Source organism: Mustela nivalis (assembly GCF_964662115.1).
Source record: "Mustela nivalis genome assembly, chromosome: 2".
Taxonomy (NCBI): Eukaryota; Metazoa; Chordata; class Mammalia; order Carnivora; family Mustelidae; genus Mustela; species Mustela nivalis.
Genome location: NC_139021.1, coordinates 150112648 through 150131883, shown reverse-complemented (window position 1 = coordinate 150131883; position 19236 = coordinate 150112648). Strand labels below are relative to the sequence as shown.

Sequence of the window (19236 nt, the reverse complement as noted above, 5' to 3'; positions counted from 1 at the left end):
CCGGTCCTTGATCTGTGTCTTAGCAAGCCATCTTGGGGGCTGCCCAAATCCATGTGTCTTAGGCAGCCCCCTGCCCATGGCCCAGGAGTCCTCACCCTGCTCCTCCCCCAAGGATCCTCAGCCTCACGGGGGGTCTCAGTCCTCCAGGGCACCCCACCCACATCCAGACCAGACCAGACCAGACCAGCAAGCCACGGAAGGAGCTACCAGGAAAGACACATCCCTTTGGCTTGGGGTGGTGGCCCTTCCTTCAGCAGGCTGGGCTCAGGACCCCATAACTGAACTTCCCAACTGCATGAGATCCTGTATTGCCTATTTTTCAATGACATCAACAAGAGTTTACATAAACGTACAGAAACATGTGGCCGTCCACCACCACAGACCAGTTACAGAGTTTACTGCAAGGGACCTGGAGAAGGAGACTTTCATTTTCCATTCTACACATTTGTAAGCTATTTGGTAACTTGTCTAAATGGTACATTCATTTTGTCATTTTTAAAATAACTTCGTTTTCTTTACTACAAAGAGGCTGAGTTTGGAAATCAGCCCTTTTTATAAAGCCACGTTAGAGAGTCTGAAGCCCAGGGCTGGGCCTGTGGATAGAGCCACAGCCACCACCACGAGTCCCCTGAGAAGGCAGGCTTTGAAGCAAGGGCCTGGAACCCACTCAGACAGCAGGGAGCTGTAGGGTCCACGCCAACATCTTCCCTGCCCAGGGACCAACCGGGGATGCTCCCTGCCTACATGTACTCCTCTCTCCCTGAGCTCAGGGGTCCCGGGGGGCCACTCAGCCCCTAACAGAGCCCCCACCCCAGCCATGAGCACTGAGGGGTCTCCAGGTGCAGCGCCAACTGGGCAAAGAGAGCACCCTTGGGTTTGAATCCCACTCTACAACAGCCAGCTCCTTGCCCTTGGCCAAGTCTAACCCACCTCAATTTCCACAGCCATTGAGTGGGGATGAGGACAACCCCTGCCAAGCCCTCTACCTGCCCGGCATTTCCGCTGGCCACCCCACCTGGCCTCCTCTGTTCTTGCACATGGCGTCCTCTTCTCCCTTCCCAGCAGAGCAGGAACTGCCATCAGTGGCCATACTCCTGTGTGTCCATTGTCCCCGACCCGCCCCCTTCTCAAGGAAGTGCCCCTCCGAGTGGCGCCCCCAGGATCTGGGCTCCTGTCTTGGGCAGGGGAGTCACAGCAAAAGCACTATCATAATAAGAAACAAAGCCCAGACTGAGTAGGTCCACTGGTGTCAATGACACCAATGCTAGCACTGAATCATCTCGTTAATCCTCATAAGAACCCTCACAAAACCCATTATTCTCCACATGCTGCAGATGAGGACAAGGCACAGAAGGATGAAGTAACCGGCCCGGATCACGCAGCTAGATGGTGGCAGTGCCAGGATGGCCACAAAGGCAGCCCAGGAGACCTGACCCTGAGCTTGGCCTGGCCACTGGGAGCTCTGTCAGGATCCTCAACCTCTCAGAGCCTTCATTTCCCTACCCATGGAATGGGCACAGGGTGTGCTACGTCCGAGACTTGCTGGGAGGATGCAACGGGCACCTGTGGAAAGTGCTGTACGCGAGACATGCTCTCCCCTCCCCACCCCGGAGGAGCCAACTCCCACAGATGTGCCTGCTCGGCACCCCACAGGGCTGCCCAGGACACACAAACGCTGATTGTTCTAGACATGCAGGACCCAGAGGCCTCAGGGCCTCAGGGCCATGCAGGCCCCACTCTGCACAGACACTCTCAGGCCTGTGCGGTGCCCGACCAGGACAGCAGCACCACCAGGGAACTCGTGGGCAGTCCAGAGCCAGAAACCATCCGTTCTCGGGAGTTCTCGATCCTCTCTGAAAGCAGCTGGGCTCCAAGCAAGGTCCACCCGGCAACACCTACGTCCCGCGCCCCGCGAAAACACAGCACGAGTTCCAGCCCCAGCCTGGCGCCTTGGAGAGTGTTTGCCTGCGGGGAGGAGAGTCTGCCTCCCCAGGGTCAGCCCTGTGGCCTGAGCCAGAAGCACCCAGAGCTTCATGCAAACCCCCTGCCCACCCCACCACCCAGCAATCCTGACTTACGTGGCTGGGGGTGCTGCCGGGCCAGGGCAGTTTTCACCAGTTCTTCCAGGTGAAAATGGGAACAGGGGGTACAGGGAGCCTCTCGCTCCCATTGGCTGCCATTGGCTACACCCAGACACAACGGGAAGCTGCAGACACTGTGGGGAGAGCCCGGGAAGCCTCTTGAGGCCAGGCCCAGCTCAGGAGAGGACGGAGCCTGGGTGGGCCAGCCTTCCACGCCAGCTTCCTTAGGGCCCGACGCTGGAGCCCGCACCCCCCGCCCGCACAAAACAGCAGCCTATTTCCAGGAGGGGGAGACCGACTCACCCCCACCTCCCAACCCTGCTCTGCCTCCTTGCAGCTCTTCCTCCTCTCAGGCCCCGGCCGGAAGGCAAGCGCCCTCCAATTATAGATGCACTCGGCCCACAGGCAGGTCCAAGTGATTCTCCACGTCCCAGGTGGGTGCAGGGGCAGCCCTGGGGCTGGTCCCAGGTGCAGGCGGGAGAGACCTGGCCCAAGAGTAGGGGCAGCAGCCACGGCCCAGCGCTTGCCTGGCCCGCGCATGCTTTACTTACTTTACTTGCTCTCTGGGGGCATCTATGGAGGAGTCCTGCCTGCACCTGGGCCCCAAGTTTCAAAGACAGTCGGGGATCCACGGTGCTGGGGTGCAGGGGACGGGGGAGAGGCAGGGCACTGCTCCTGCCCTGCAGAGTGGAACCGCGGTGCCTGGCATGGGATGGGGGCAGGTAGGGAGGGCCGGCCTGGCCGAAGCGGAGTCCTCACGACCCTCTGCAGTGTCCAGGAGGCTTCGCCTTTGACCTCTCCATCTTTCTGCCCCTTCCCGGGGCTCCCCCACCACTCCGCTCCATCTGGCATGTCTGCTGCTGCTCCCCAGAAAAAGAAGTGGCTACAGGGGGGTCCTGCAGCTACCCCTGCTCCAAGGCTCACTCCTGCTCCCCCTCCATGGTCCAATAAGGGACATGACCTTGGGAAAACCCAGTCTCCTTCAACTCCACTCCTTGAGTGCTCCTTGTCTACACCCCGACCTGTGACCATCCACCCGCACCTACCCACCCAGGTCCTTTCATTGGGCTTCAGGTCTGGGACTCTGTGTGAGAGTCCAGAACGGCGTCAGGAGACACACCAGCTAGAGGACAACAGGGAAGACTGAGCTGCTCAGAGACTCGCTTCCCCTGCTGTCAGCTGGGTAGACAGCTTCTTGCCCCACCTGCCTGGCAGGGTGATGGTCAGGGCTGGATGAGAAAATGGAAGCCAGCACTGCCAGGAGTGGAGCTAGATGCCACCATGGACCGCCGTCTCTGTGTCTGGCCTCAGTGACACCGAGTGGCCAGTACTGGCTGCCACCACTTCGAACCTCCAGCCCCTGGCCAGGGCCTCACACCCTCAGCAGGCCACATGCCTCTTGCCCTCAGCTGCAGGATCTTATTAAGGCCACATTCTGCACATCCATCCCAACCCCACGCACAACCCAGAATTCAGTGGGGACCAGCTTACACCCCAGGGGTGAACTCGGATCAACGGGTCATGGGAGGCAGAGTCAATTCCCCTTCCTCAGTCCAGAGGGACTGTTGGAGACACCAAAGTTTTACAGAACCTCTCCAAAGACATCCAGTGAGATGGACTCCTTTCAGAAAGCATCCCGCGTGTCCATGCGCTCCCCGCTCCTTCCCTCCTGTTTCCCTGGGACCATATTCCCCAGTACATGCTGGCATAGAAGTTATGGCTCAGGCTCAGAGAAGAGCGTCCGTCTGTCTTGTTTCTGTGCCCCTCGCCAGGACTACAACGGCTGAGCTTATGGGACAGGGCACTGGTCCCTGAACTTCACAGCGGGGTGGGCATGCAGGAGGTTTCTGGTGCAGAACAAGGGCTCACAGGCAGAACCAGGCCATCGCAGCACAGAAGGTAAACCCCGTTCTCTGGGCTCTGCTCGGCCGAAGGACTGCCTGCACCTGGTCCTGGATGCCAGGGGGCTTCCCGCGGGGTACCGTCTGGAGCTCTGCATCCGTGCAACTCGGACCCAAGGCCCCGTTCAGCTGACTCAGCCGAAGTAGTTCACTTCTGGGTACCCACAACTGCCCCACCTCTTGCACGCTCACACACACACACACACACACACACCCTGACAAAAGCATCAAGAGCATGGCCAGAGGGCCCCCCAGCAGCGGGGGAGGGGAGGCAGGGAGGACAGCACAGTAGGTGGGGGCAGTCTCAGAAACTTGTGGAGACTGAGGAGAACCCAAGCAGCCCCAGTGCCCCCAAGAGACCAGCTAGAGATGGGGAAAAAGGGTTTTTAGGAGGTTTCTGTAGATTATGAATCAAATTCCCTCTTGCAGCCTCTTTAAGAAACCTCAGCTAGAGATGGAATTGCCACTCACTGCCATGGTGTTTCCTGATGGGTCCATGCCCCTCCCTAGGGCTGCAAAACACACAGGGGGGCATCTGCGTCTGGCCACACGTCCCCTGGAAGGGACAGGCATGCCCACGTACCTGTGTGCACCTTCTGTGACCTGGAGCACAGTCCTACTTGCAAACTCCAGCGGGGCCCAAGATGGCCTTCACAGACATCACACCCCATTGCTGTCTTCCCCAGAGACCCCCCAGGCCTCTGGGAGCTGCAGCTCTGACGGAGGCCCAGATCTTTCTGGCCCAGGGCCTCACTACGAGACCCAGAGCCTGCTGTGGGCAGCCAGGTAGTCCGCACACTGTGTGTCCCATACACCCCTGTCCGCCCAGGCATCGTTAAGGGTCACACTCCCCCACCCCACCCCCCGCAAGCTTTTCCTGCTTCCTGTACTGAGCTCCCCAGCAAGGCCGGGCGAAGCCTGACACTGCCCCACGGGCTTGTAAAACATTCCCACAGCGGAGGAGCTGACGTCACAGTTTACTTGAACATACTCAGGGAGGACCCTGACTCTAGAGAAAGACTCTATAAAGGACCCTGAATCTAAAGAAACATCCAGTCACTGCGGTATCCGTGCACTGAGCCATCCGTGTTCACAGCTGTCCGGGCAGCCCCAACCACCTTCCTGGAGATGGCCATGTGCCCACCTGAACCCGCCCTCATCTCCAGCCTCCCAGCCCTAGAGGGAGCCTCCAGTTCACTGCTGGCCCGCGCCCCCCAGCGGCTTCACTCAGAGCCGCCAGATGTGGGCGGAGCCTCATCCCAGGAGGGGCCCGTGGCCCATCCCAACGCTGAGCTCCCCACACCAGCTCTGTCTCCCTTGCCCTGTCCTGGGACTCCACCCCGACCCAGGGCATCTGCAGGAAGCAAGCACTTCCTTCAGCCCCAGAGGAACTAATGGAGGAACACGAAAGATAACCGGCGGACCTCAGCCAGAGCCAACTCTGCCCCAGCCGAGAGTGGGGACAAGCGCCCATGGAGGGGACAGTTCCCTGCACAGCAGGACAAAAGTAGTGTCAGGCCTCCATTTGACTCTGAAGGGGCGGACTGGGGTAGGTTCCCAGAGCAGTCAGAATTTTAGGACTCCTTCCAGATGGTGGAGTCTGCAGTTCTGGAAACTTCTGAGACACACAGAAGCAGGGATAAGCTTTCCTTTAACTAATCATCGGGTGTTTGTCATCAGGAGTTGGAGCCCAGCCATAGGCTGGGCATCACACATCTTACTGCAATGCCCCCTAACCCAGGGGGTGGCACAGAGACACCCACGTTTCAGATGAGAACACCTGTGTACTGGTGCCCAGGCAGGTGGCGGTGACTACGTCTGCCCCATAGCCCTGCTCCTTCTCAGGACTGTCATTTCTGCTCATCAGTGGCCCTGACTGGGACAGGACCCCCAGCGTTGGGTGAAGGCTGAGACCCTCGCCCTGGACATGTGGAAGAAGGCCCACTCCGATGGCATTCTGCATATAATTCCAGGGACTGATGGGGTACCAGAAGTTCCTCCACTGATGCGAGGTTGAGAATCCCAGCTTCCTGGAAAACGGGGACAAAAATGGCCTTCGGGGCCCAGCCGGCATGAGTCCCCAGGGGCGTACCAGGAGGCAGAAGGGGCCCCGCCGTCCTCACCCCTGCCAGGCTTTGCCAGGGATGCTTCTTTCGGAGGCAGCACGTGGGCTTCTATTTTTTAACCTACTCCACAAAAACGAAGACTATTTTTAGCTCAGCAAGCTGCAGGGCATCACAATTAGCAACTGAAAATTACACATCTTGCCAGTCTCCCCTCTTTTGGCTGGAGGAGAAAGAGAGACAGAGAGACAGGAGGGGAGGAAGGGAGGGAGGGAGAGAAAGTGCTCCTGGAGGGAGCTGGGTACCAGCCCTGTCACCCCACCCTGGCGGGCCACTTAATTGAGAGGGCAGCCTTTGGCACAGATTTCAGAATAAGTGCATCCAGTGAGCTATCTTATTCCATCCCAGTTCCAGAAAAATCCAGCCTTGGTGGGAGCAAGTGGGAACCCCATTCGCACTCAGAGGCTGCAACTGGGGAGAAAATCTTGCTGGCTACTTGGACCAGGGCCAGAGACCCACAGAGCCCCAGCTCTGCTGGGGAATGTGGGGCAGCCAAGGTTAGGCCAGGCCCCCATCACCCTTCTAGGGTTGTCTACTTCCCTAAAATCATTTGCCCTGTGGTGTGGTAGGAGGTGGGGTGTCTCACAGAACCCTCTCCTTGCCCACCCATCCACCCACCCATCCATCCATCCATCCATCTACAAATGTTACCAAAGACCGGCCTAGACCCTGGGGATCCACCAAGGGGCCCCCACGGGAGCAGACTGTGGCCACCGTGCCTGACCATCCACATAAATGGGTGAGCTGTCACGGGTCTGACAGGGACAGAGTGTGGGGACCGAGCAGATGGGGACCTAACCAGGTTGAGAGATTGGCCTCTAAAGGAGGCTTCTAGAAAAGGAAGTGGAGAGGGAAGGGCTAGTGCCAAGGTCTCCAGGCCCCAAGACCTACCAGCCCTACCATCCCACTGGTTCCTGGAAATCTTCCCTGAAGCATGTCTGGCTTGCTCACTTCCAAACAAATATTTCCTGATTCTCTTTCAGCCACATTAAATGTGGCTCTATGGAGATGCCTGGGTGGCTCAGTCGGTTAAGCCGCTGCCTCCGGCTCAGGTCATGATCCCAGGGTCCTGGGATCGAGTCCCGCATGGGGCTCCTTCCCGGGCAGGGAGCTTGCTTCTCTCTCGGCCTCTGCCTGCCACTCTGCCTGCTTGCGTACACGCGCGCTCTATCTCTCTCTCTCTCTCCCCCTCTTATTGACAAATAAATAAAATCTTCAAAAAAAAAAAATGTGACTCCACGCCGGGCTGCCGCGGGCAGGGTGTCCTCCCTGCCTTCCTCCCCTGCCTACATGGGAGACTCTTCTGGCATTTGTCCAGGACGAATCACCCCACCAGCAAGCTCTCCTGGGATCTGAAGGTGACCCCCATGGGGTGCAGACTGGGGAGAGGAATCGGCTGAGAGGAACCCTCCCTTTACACAGCAGAGAAATGTAAGTAGGAGGTTGCAAGACAAATCCAGCCTGTAGATGAAATGCTTGTTGAAATGCATGCCCTCCCACCACGAAGCACAAGGCCAGACCTCAGCTCCCAAGCAAGACAGGTCCGGTGGCAGAGACAGGGCCACCTTAGTTTCCCCATCACCCCACTAAATGTCCCCTATCCTGTGACCCTGCTGTTTCCCAACTCATTCCACAGACCAGAAAATGGCAGCAAAAGCTGGAGGGCCCCAGTGGACACACAAGCCACCGAACCATGGCTCCGCAATCCAATCTTCATTGCAGGGTGGCGGGGGAGGGGGAGAGATCCGGAGGGCTCCCCCAACCCCGGATCCCACTAACTGGCAGAAAAATCCAAGCCAGAGAGCCCAGCCTAGCCGGGAGCAGTCATGTGCCAGACCCTTGGACTGGCGGGGGGCTGGGGGAGGTGGGGACTGCTGGAAGCCTGGCCCTGGGGACACCGTGCCCACAGCCAGGGAGTGGGGAGAGGAGGGGTTGCGGGGGGTCTGAAGGGAGACAGAGGGAGGAGGATTACCCGGGGCCGAAGTACAGCCACCTGCCCTCTCTTGTCCTCCCTGCTCTGCCCAACTCTCTAATGCACCTGTCATTCATGACAAGCTCCACGTCCCTCCCTCTTTCACCTCTTCTTCCCCCTCCGGGTCCTTAGAGGTAAGGCTGCTTCCCCGCACGGGGAATTCAAACCCTCTCAGGCGGCCTCCATCCCTACTTGGGGCCAGGTGGCACTGGCAGCTCTTCGGGCAGACGGCCCAGTGACCTACCAGTGGCCAAGCTCTTGGGGCCCCATCTGCAAAGGGCACAGGGACTCTGCTTGAGAGAGTCCGCTTGCTTACTTCACAGTCATTCCCGTAGACTCCAGCAGGTACAAGAGCTCCCGAGAGCCAAGACCCCGCAAGCCTTACGTTGCTCCGGCCCCAGGCCAGCCATCTGGCCCAGGGGGGCTGGATCCTGGGCCACTGGGAAGCAGCTTCCTCTGGGCCTGCTGCCCATCCACCTCCAGCTGCTCCCCCCAGAAACAGAGGACCACCCCCAATAGCAGAAGGGCACAAGCAGCCCCCCGCCTGAATTCAGACACCCTGAAGGCAGAGACCTCCCTACCTGGGAGTTGTTCTCACCTCCCCAAACCCCAGCTCTCAGATCTTCCTAACTTTGAGCTGAAACGTGTCTCCCTAAAGCGCCAGAGAACCTGGTCCTGTCTGCGGGGGCCACGTGCTGCAAGTATTTGGGGTCTGGCAGCAAGCAGGAGATGGGCATCCCGCGGACTGGCAGTGAGGTCTGACCACTCCACGAGCTGGGGCCACCCTGTCCTCTGTGAAAAACCAGCAGCTCCAATACCGGTTTCATAGGTGGCAGTAAGCACACTACGAGGCCACCTTGCTCAGGACGTGTGCGGTACCTGCTGAACTGGGTGGACTTGTCATCAAATTGACCTGCTGCCTTCCTAGACACAGATTATGGGGGCTGGTGCTGTCCTCTCCCTGACACCACCTCTGGGGTCCCTTCACCTCCCCATGCCCAGGACAGCAGCGGGCCCCTCCTGGCCACCAGAGAAAGTGGACAGAAGCTACTTCCTGCTTCCAGGTGAACAGATCCACTAACCTGGCAAGTGGGGCTCAGAGCTGGCTCTGGCCTCAGGGTGGCTGCTTGGCCCCCGCCCCAGATGCGGGACTGGCAGGGGTGACACACCCCTGTGCATGGGTCCTCAGCCCTCCCTCCCTCTGCACCACCATGGACTTTCCGGCAGGGAGGTCCTTGGGAGGACCTGGCTGGTCCTATCCCTGCAGGCTGGGCCTCGGGAGTCCCCTGCCACTCCCACCTGTCTGGCAAGGGAGGACAATCTTTTACATGAACCCAGCTTACCTTCCTGTCCCCTGCAGACCTGGCGGGGACGTCCTGGGGCCTGGCGGAGGGCCGCAGCCGGACTCCAGCCAGGAGACGGCTGCCATGGGAACCAGAGCCAGCCAACACCTTGAGGGGCAAGGCCTCCACAAAGGCCCAGCCTAGGGGCGATGCTGATAATTAAAGGTTTGTTACAGAGGCACGTTCTATTTTTTTCCCCTTCTGAATTCCTTCCTAGCACCAAATACTATTTGAATTGAGTGAAGGAATCTTGCCATCTCCTCTTCACACTCCTAAATACAAATCCTGCCGAGCCCGGCTTTTTTCCTCGTTTTTTTTTTTTCCTCCTTCTTTTCTCCTTTTCTGTCCAGTCAGCTTCTTCTGGTGGCCGCTCAGGGGACAAAATGTCATTGTCCACCAATAACCATCCCATTATTGAGCATTGAGAGGCCCGGGGACGGAGCAGGTAGGATTTCAGAGAATCCCTGCCCTTTCCTACAGGGCGGCTGGCTGGCATGCTGGCCTCCCACCCGGGCCACTCAGGGCCCTCAGGGCCGGGGGCGGATGCCTGGGGCCTCCCCGTCCCCAGCCCCTTCTCCTCTGGCCTCCTTCCCCCTTGGGCCCACTCCACTGGATTCCACAGCGGTCACCCCGGCGCCCCTGCACGCGGGCGGCTTGGACTTCGGAGGCTGAGCCGGGCGCAGGCTGGGACAGGAGAGTGAGCAAACTGAGATCAACTTGGGAGCCAGTCCTGTCCTCTCTGGGCGTCCTCTCAAGGTGCCCCGAAGGGGAGCAGGGCACAGGTGCCCATGTCTACTGAACTCCCTCCTCTAAGGTCCCACCTAAGGGGCTCCTACTCAGAGCCTGCCTCACACTAGGGCTCCACCCATCAAGTAGGAAGAGCCCAAATTCCAGGAGGGTGACAGTGAGGGGACTGTATCAAAGCTGAGGGTCCTTGAGGGGCAGGGAGGCTGGGTCCCTCAGTGTAGATGTGTGGGGTGGGGGACAGGCCGTGGCCCAGACCTTTCCAGGAGTGAGTGCCAGGCTCCACCTCCAAGGCTGCCTGGGGTTGCTGGGGTAAGGAAAAATAAGAACGCACAATTCCTTTATTTTTAAATGACAGCTAATTAGGCTGAGCAAGGACTTTCCTTTGTGCTTAAAAACAAATAAAAATCAATTTCCTTTACCTGAATTGTTATCCTCCCGGCAGACCCCTGGGACCCCTCTGTGCTGCAGGAGCCAGAAGCTGAAGGGTTCTGTGTACCGGCCTCGGGGTGGAAGGTGGGGGGGTCTCCCAGCTACCTGCTGGGCCCAGAGAGCCATGGCCTTGTCCGCTGGCCACAGCCTCTCAAAAGGACCAAGACACATATCTTGACCCTCCAGCAAAAAGTTTCCCACTCCCTGTGCGACTTCTCATGGACGCTCCCTTGTACACACCTGCTATGTCCCCTGGCCCAGAACCTGGCCAGCCCCCAGGAATACCAAGGGCACAACAGCCTCCATCCCTCCCCAGGGCAACGCACTTCCCCACAAAAGGCACTACACATGCTGTCATCCCGTTTTCCAGAGGAAGGAACAAAGGCTGTAAGGGCTATGTCCTCAAACCAGATCTTACAAGCTCCAAAGTGGGGGCTGAGATCTGAAGCCTGGTGAGTATGACCACCATGATCTAGAACCATGAGCACAGGCTCAGGAGAACGGCAAGCAGGTACAAGACAAAGGCAGGTGGTAGCAGCAGGCACCCTGTGGGATGGACTCAGCCTGGGCCACGTGGAGCTCCCTGCTTAGAGTATGCAGAGAGGGCCCTGATGAGCACTGTGCTGGGGCTGGGCTGGATCTGGGGGGCAGGGGGGGGTGGTCAGGCCAGGGTCCCAGGGCCAGCCATGCATGTGCCCTCAAGAATCCCTTGCTGGGAGGGATTCAGGACCTTCCTCAGACAGCGCAGCAACCTCACTATCAATGAAACTTTCACAGGAGCTTCTCCCCTGCTGGGCCATCCTGCACCTCTCCACAGCACCCTCCAAAACATTACTAACCACTTTCCAAATGAGGTACAGACCAGGAGGCTAAGGACAGCCGGAGGTCACTGGGGGCCTAGCCACATCTCCTGACTGCAGGCTGGTTCTTTCTGCCAAGGGCTGAAAGGGGAAAGTGAGCAGGAGACTGGGCCCTGCTATGCCCAGAAAATGGGTCACCGGTCCAAGCCCAAGCACAATGCAGTGAGCTCCCCTTCGTGGACCAGACAGCAGAACAACAACTAGAACCTTCTACAATTTCTGACAAGTGGGGGATACCCAGAGACGAGGGGTAGAAAGGAATGAAAATAGCGCAGTGCATTCCCTTGACCCAGGGGTATAGAAGCATGAAGAGACAGTCCATGGAAACCGTGCTGTCAAAACAGAAAGCCATATTCTTCCATCCATATTTACCTGCATTGTTCACACATCCTATCACCAGTGAAACCCCACAAGAGCCCCCAAACAGAAACACACAGGTGACCAAACATTGTGGACACAACTTAACACAACAGCTGGATACTAATAAAAAAACAATGAACCAAAAAACTCTATCCACTTGATTGAAAAAACTTCCCTAAATCATATCTGTGTTAAAGAGGCAATCAAAACTCCAGTTATAGACACATCAGAGAAATAACCTTTATAAGAAAACTCCTTAGGAAATTCGAAATGGCCAAAGCTGTTCTCAGAGAAACATTCATAGACTTCGATATATTTTAAGTAAACAAAAAAAAAAAATGGAAATGAACTCAGCACTGACTCAAAAAGCTAAAAAGAGATTCCAAACAAAACAGACCCATAGCAAAGCAAACTACAAGGAGGAATTACGGAAAGATAAATTAGTGTATTTAATGAAATAGAGAGTAGAATTTGCTGATTAAAATCAAGGGCTGATTTTCTTTTGAAAACACAAAATGGGAAGAAAAACTTCTGGCCGTTCTAATCAACAAAAGGGTCGAAGAAAGTGCAGGAGGAAGGAAAGCAGGAGGATGGAAGGGAGGGAATGAAAGGGCAGGAAGATGGTGGGAGGGAGGAGATGCAAAAATACAGCTGATAGGAATGAAAAAGGGAATCTAGCCTCAGAGATGGAGAAGAAGCTTTAAAAGAATCAGCTACATAAATTTGTGCTAAAAGATGTTAGCATTTTAAACGGGGATATTATTTAGAAAATATAAATAACCAAAATAGACGAAAATGCTTAAAACCCCAAAAGACCAATAACCATAGTGCAAATTAAAGTAAGTTGACAACCAACCAAACCGCAGGGAAAAATTAAACCAACTCCTGGCTGAGACAGTTTCTAAAATGAATTATTTTAAGCCTCAGAGAATAAGATAATTTTATATGATATTTAAACTATCTCAACTATGCAATTCATATTGAAAACCCTTCCTATTCATTTTACAAAGCTGACATAACTATGATTTATAAATGTGACAAATCTGTCCCCTAATAAAAAGTACAGATAAATTCTTACTTATGAATATAGATGAAAAGGACCCTAAGCAACTTATCAGGAGAATGAACCCAGAAGCATTTTAAAGCACAATTGAGTCTGACCCAGTGGGATTTATTCCAGAAACATGAGGATGATTTAGCTCAGGAAAGCTAATAAGTCAACACATTAATAGGTCCAAGGAGGAAAGGAATTTGATGATCTTGCTAGATATAGGAAAGCTTTCAATGAAATTTAATATCCATTCTTGGTGGACTGTCTGGGCAATTAATGAAAGAGAAGAGTATTCTGTTCATGACGAAGAGTATCTATTGGAATTTAGAGCCAATTTCAGACTTAGTACAACATTAGAGGCCTTCTCATTAAAATGAAGATCAAGCCAAGGACAACTGCCGTTATTAAATGTCACTTTACCCCTTTCAGAAAACACAATACGATAAGAAAATAAATAAAAGATACATTAGAAATGAAGAGCTAGAATGTTCCTTATGTGCAGATAATCTGATTAATTTCTGAGGCTTTCTAGAAGCCAAACTGAAAATCTGTTCAAACTAGTAAGAGAGAGTTCACTTATCAATTATTTAACAAACATTTTTTAAAAATGAATAGCTTACCTATCTACCTCCCTTAGGTACAGGTACAAGTGTCCCTGTCCCCAAAGATATCCCCACTCAGTCTATGTGGAGCAGGGGCTGTGACGCTCACTCGAGCAGCAGGAATAGAGAGAGGTGTACCTCCCAGCCCTGCAGGTGTCCCAGCCTTTAGCCAGGGACACAACATCCATGCAGGTCAGCCACCTCTGTCAGCCACCTGGCCCACAACATGCTTTCCTGACCACACACCCGTAATCCATACCATTGTGCTCTCTGGGCCGGGCACTGCTGGTTTCCAGCCTCTTCTGGGAACCTGCCAGCCCTCTTCTAAGGACGTTGCTCACAGCCCTAGTGTTCACGGAAAGGCCAGGCTCTGGGATCAGTTAGTCCCAGAATGAAGGTCAGCTCCTCCTGCTCCTGGTGCTGCCACAGCCTTTGACCTTGGAGACCCGGTTTCCACGTGTCTTCCTGGCATAGCGACCTCTTAAGGGTTAAGGGAGACCCAGAAGCTGGCCCCGGGGGGCCTCTGACTCATACTCGCTAGCCCCACCTCAGGCAGGGGGCGGCTGGTGTGGCAGCCACACTGACATTTGGGAAATGCCGTGGGCTTGGCCCCTGGTCAGGCAGGCGGGTATGAGCAGGATGGCGAGGGCGGGATTATTCCACTGGAGGCTGAGGTGCAGGACAGTGGACTTGCCAGAGAAACCCCACATGTGACAGAAGTCCACAGGGCCAGAGTCCTTGCAAGCCCCAAGACTTTTGAGGGGAGAGGGCAAAGAACCACAGCAAAGGTTCTAGAACCCTTTCGGCCCTCAGCAAGTCCTCGGCCCTGGCAGCCCTCTTCCTCCTGAGTCCCCGAAACTCTGGTGCCTTCATGCATATGCTCCCACCTGACTGCTCACCCAAGGGCCCCCCAACCTGTCCTTCTCTGGGAACCCCCCATTGTCCTGGAACCCTCCAGGATCCAGCGAGCTTAGTACCTGGCATGGTGGAGGCATCCTGGTCTGGGAGCCACTTCTGCCCCTGACCTCCTAGCTGAACTCAAGTAAGCCAGGTTACTGCGGGCCTCGGGGTCCCCATGTGTAAAACAAGGAGGCAGGACGAAACGGTCTCTATGGGTCCTTTCAGTCCTCATGTTTGTTCCTTCCTTCCTTCCTTCTCTCACTTAGTCAGCCAACATCCACGAGCCCCTACGGACCTGTGCCGCACACTTGGAAATGGAAGAACCCACAGACCTCAGTATCTGCCAGGGCAGACAGACGTAACACCACAGCGCAGGGCAAACAACTCAGGACCAGAGTCTGCACTGAATGCTGAGGAAGCACAGGGAGGGGGACTAACTGTTGGAAGAAGTCAAGGAGGGCTTCCTGGAAGTGGCGATTTTGAGATGAACTTCCAAGGATGACGAGGGGTTAGGAGAAGGAAGAGCAAGGAGACAGCAGTCCTGACAGACCCAGCCCTCCTCGGTTCACTCACCAGTGGTTCCCTGAAGGAGGGGCGGGGCACAGAAGTCCAGAGGTATGGTGGGTTCAGGCAGCTTCCAGAGGTACCCCAGCTCCAACGTAGGCCATGTCATTTCTGTGTCAAACCCTACCTATTCCAGAGCATCGCAGGACTCTCTCCCCGAAGCAGCCTACCATACTGCCTAGCCCTTAAAGGCACACCACTGCAGTCCAGTGCTTAGTGGATACAGGACCTGCAGCCAGTGCTGTCCCCAGTACTCCTGCCCTTGGCCAGTCCCTGATGCATGCAGCAGCCAGGTCAGCACAAGACCCTGCAGCTACCTCAGCCCACACTGCTGTCCCTTGTGCAGCTCACACAAAGGGCCCCCACCCCAGCGGGCAGAACCAGCAAGATAGTGGTGTGGGGCCTGGGGCAGACTGGGCCCAGGGCCAGGCTGTCCTGAGCCAGGAGGCACAGGTGTAGGCAGTATGGCCAGGAGGCAGCAAGGGGCCCACAGGACAGGGCAAGCTGGGGCTCCAAAGGAGCCCTCCATGCCAGACCTCTCCCCAGGCTCCAGCCTGCCAACCCACGGCGAGGTGACATCTCCCCAGGGGATGCCAAGCCACTTCTGCCTCCTGCCCACTCCCAGCCATTCCACGTGCATCCTTTCCCACCTTTTGCTGTGGGCAATGTCCTTCCTGGTGTCAGTCGGCCTCTCTCTGTCCCCAGTGCCACACCTCGGCCCTCAGCAAGTCCTCTTGCTTTAGTTCAGAGTGTGTTTGGATCGGCTCTTCTCTTCTCTCCTGCACTGCTACCCCCTGGATATGAGCCCTCCTAACATCCAGCCACCAGAGTGTCTGGCCTCTGGACACATAGGCGGCTTCCTGCTCAAAGCCATGCCTAGCGCTTTCCTGGTGTACTCCTCCACTCCACCTGCCACTTACCTCCTTTCTACCCCTCTGTCAGCTCCTCATACATGTGTCCCACATGCTGATGTCTCCCGTAACTGTCCTACCCCAGGCACAAACAGCACTCCCACAACAGTGGTCAGTATACTGGGCCCTACTTGCCAGGCTGGACAGGACTGTCATTACTGGTCCTAGTGACACTGAGTGGGGCCATGTGACTCGTCTCACTCAAGAGCAGCAAGTAGAAGTGACAGGTGAGACAAGAACATTCTAGTGCAGGAGCCTCTCTTCCACTCTGCCACGGAGCCTGGCAGCCTGGGGCCTTGAATGACGAAGGCTTGGAGTGGGGTCCAAATTGCACTCTGCTGTTAAGAGCCACTGGATGTGGGGCGGCAGCAGGGTGGGGGGTCTATTTCTGTAGATAACCTAAACCATTCTGACCGACATACCCTCCATAGGTCCTATTCCTCTTTCTTGCTTTGCTCTTTCTCTTTAACACTTACCACCATGCAATATTCTGCATTGTATTTATTTTTTTTCTAAGTTTTTTTTTTTAAGAAATCTCTACTCAAAAACAAACAAACAAACAAAAAAAAAAAACAGAAATCTCTACTCCGAACATGGAGCTCAAACCCACGACCCCGAGATCAAGCGTCGTCGCATACTCGTCCAACGACCCACCCAGGCTCCCCTCCTGTTGCATCTATTGTTCGTGCTTTTTCCCCAGTCTCACTTGCTAGAAGGGGAGCTCCATGAGGACAGAGACTGTGGTGTTTGAGTCCCTCCTGAAGCCGCAGTACCTGCCCACAACAGGTGTTCGATAAATGTGTGCTGAGTAAGTGGTGAATGAAGAAACAAACGCGTCCTGCGTCTTCGGCTAATGGGGGCTGGCCAGGTCAGCCGGGGCCCTCTTCTGTGCCCCCTACCCACACTGGACCTGAGCTCCCACGTCTGTGCGGTCAGCTTCATGCTAAGGGGCAGGGGCAGCACCCTGTGCCCGAATCACACTGCCAGTCCGTCTCCAAGGCTGGGTTCTAATAAACAGCCATGGAAACGCAATGTCCTGCCTCGTGCTCAGAACTAAGTCTAGGACCTGATCTCAGCCACCTTTTTCCTGCAGGAAGGAAGCTGCCCCTCACCTTGGAGCCCACACTCCTTGAAGCCCCACCCTGAAGCTCACTCTCCTTAAATACACAGGCATTTGTGGGCCCACACAGGCACAACCCTGCCCCCATACACACCTCTCCCTCCCGCTCTCCCTCTCTCCCTCACACGTACACATCCCATATATAAACACGCCTGCATTTTCACATACTCTCACTCTCGCCCACACATGGCACACACACATACACACCTCCCACGAGCGCTTCTTCTCAGATCTCCTCCTCTCCCCCCACCTCTCCCACCCCAACCCCCACAGGTGGTTCTGTGCCCCCCAGATTTCAAAAGGGATCCAGGGCCGTCCTGGCTAGCAAGGACGCCTCCCTGGCCCTGTTCACCCCACAGGGACCCTCACTAGCTTTGCAGGTGTCTTCCAGCCATAGACGATCACTGGCATCAGCAAGCCAGGCCAGGAAGGGCAGTGGCAGCCTGAGCCATCCACCCATTCTGAGCCCTGGCACCGCCCACCTGGCAGCAGGTGCCCCCCGTGGGGACACGGAGAGGGAGTGGTTCCCCAGGGCAGGCTCCTTCCGAGCCCAGCGGGGCCAGAGAGGTTCCTGATGGTCTCACTAACTGCCGTAGGTCAGCACCTCTCCCCCAGCTCTCGGCGGCGCAAGAACCCCCGGCCCGCGGTCTTACCGCAACCGAGGGGTTGCCCTGCGTGCGCACCCACGTCGCCGCCTCGCGACCCGCCGCCCTGCACCTGCCACGTGCCGCAGCCCTACCTGGGGCTCCAGAAACATCCTGGCTGCCCGCTCCCCGCGCTGTACTCCGGCGCTGCCAGCGCCCCGCGTGCCGCCGGTCTTCTACCCGAGCGCCGAGGAAGCTCCCGCCCCCTGACCCCGCCCGCGGGCTTCCCCATGCCCGCTGCCCTCCGGCTAGCTCACAGCCTTGCGCGGGGCGGGACGGGGCGGGGCGGGGCCAGGGGAGGGGCTTGGCCAGGAGAAAGCGGGGGTGTCTGGGTGGGGCCGAGGGATGGCTGGGTCAGGCCAGAAACGGGGCGGAGCCTGGGCCGGGGGCGGGGGCCGGGCGGGGACCGGGGGCTCCCCAGGGGCGTGACGAGGGCAAGGCGCACCTGCCTGGCGCTGGGTTTTGGGACGCTGGGAGTATACAGCCCGGGGCTGTGGCGTCAGTCGGGCGGCGGCACCAGCCGTCGATGATGGGGGCACCTATGTGCCACCGGGCGAAGGGGTGCTCTGTCCGTAAGGACTCAGTGAGGGATGCGAGCTGGTGTGTTGGTGAGATCCAGCAAGCGGGGAGCCCCGCTGTAACTCCATCTCCTCCCTTGAGCATCTCTTCCTCCTTTACGACCTCACCTCATCGTAGATATCCACTACAGAGCAGGTGCTTGGTCAGCATTTGGCTTGAATGCTTCCCTTGACGGGGTGCTCACTCTGTTCTCAAGTGTCACACGGAACTCTGTTCTTCCATTTCCTTGAGTGAACACGGGATACGGCAGCTGCTTTTGTGGGAGGACTAATCTGAGACATGGTGTGGGGCGGGCCTGGCACACATGGCACAGTGAGGCATCTTTCCACCCCCAGAAGCCTCAGTCCTCTGAAGGAATCCTGTCAGGTGACAGGTCACCTCCTCCATTGTGCGCCCGCTGAAGACCCCAACCCAGGTGCTGAGACTGGATGGTAAAGATGGACTGAGCCAAGAGCACCCTCCCCGGGAGATCTGGAACTGGAGGGCCCAGGGGCTGAGTTGGGAGACCAAGCTGGAGTAGGACTCTGGGGGAGTCACTACTAGAGAGGAGCAGGGACATTCTCAGCTCGGCCCCTTATGGAGAGGAGAGGGGGATGCCCAGAGAGAGGCTGAGACAAGCCCAAGGGAGTTCATGAGCAAGCCCTGGGGCATGGATGGGCAGAGGTGACTCTATCTGTGCCCATGCCAGTCCCAGGATGCCCACCCTCGGCCCAGCAGCCTGGTGAGACAACCATCTCTTCTGCCAGCTCCCCCTTCTTGTTTGCCTACTCTCTTAACATTCCCAAGATTGGCCTCCAGGCTGAGTCCCGTGGACGGTTATTTCTGTCCTGTGCAATTAGAGGCCATGCAGGGTCCACTCACCCGCCTCCCTGGAGTGCCCCACTCTCGGGGTTCCGGAGTTCGGAAACAGGTGTCTTTCTCTTGGAGCTCTGCCCACCACCCCCTCACTCTCTCTGCTAGGACCGGAGCCCGGCTCTCACCGCTCCAGCACCTGCACTGTTAACTGCAGCCTCCAACGGCTCCTGCCACAGCGGGGGCAGAAGTGGCCA

General features: G+C 56.7%; 1 protein-coding gene across 2 annotated transcripts in view; it reads right to left on the bottom strand.

The window, feature by feature from the left end:
• RASGEF1A (RasGEF domain family member 1A) overlaps positions 1-17885 on the bottom strand; it is a 35086-nt gene extending 17201 nt beyond the window's left edge. The window contains exon 1 of one of the 2 annotated variants that reach the window (XM_082721857.1): positions 17704-17885. In XM_082721857.1, coding sequence (XP_082577983.1) covers positions 17704-17721 — 18 coding nt within the window. In that variant the 5' untranslated portion in view covers positions 17722-17885. The remainder of the gene's footprint in view (positions 1-17703) is intronic. The other variant, XM_082721858.1, reaches the window with a different exon arrangement.
• Between the last annotated feature and the right edge of the window lie 1351 nt (positions 17886-19236).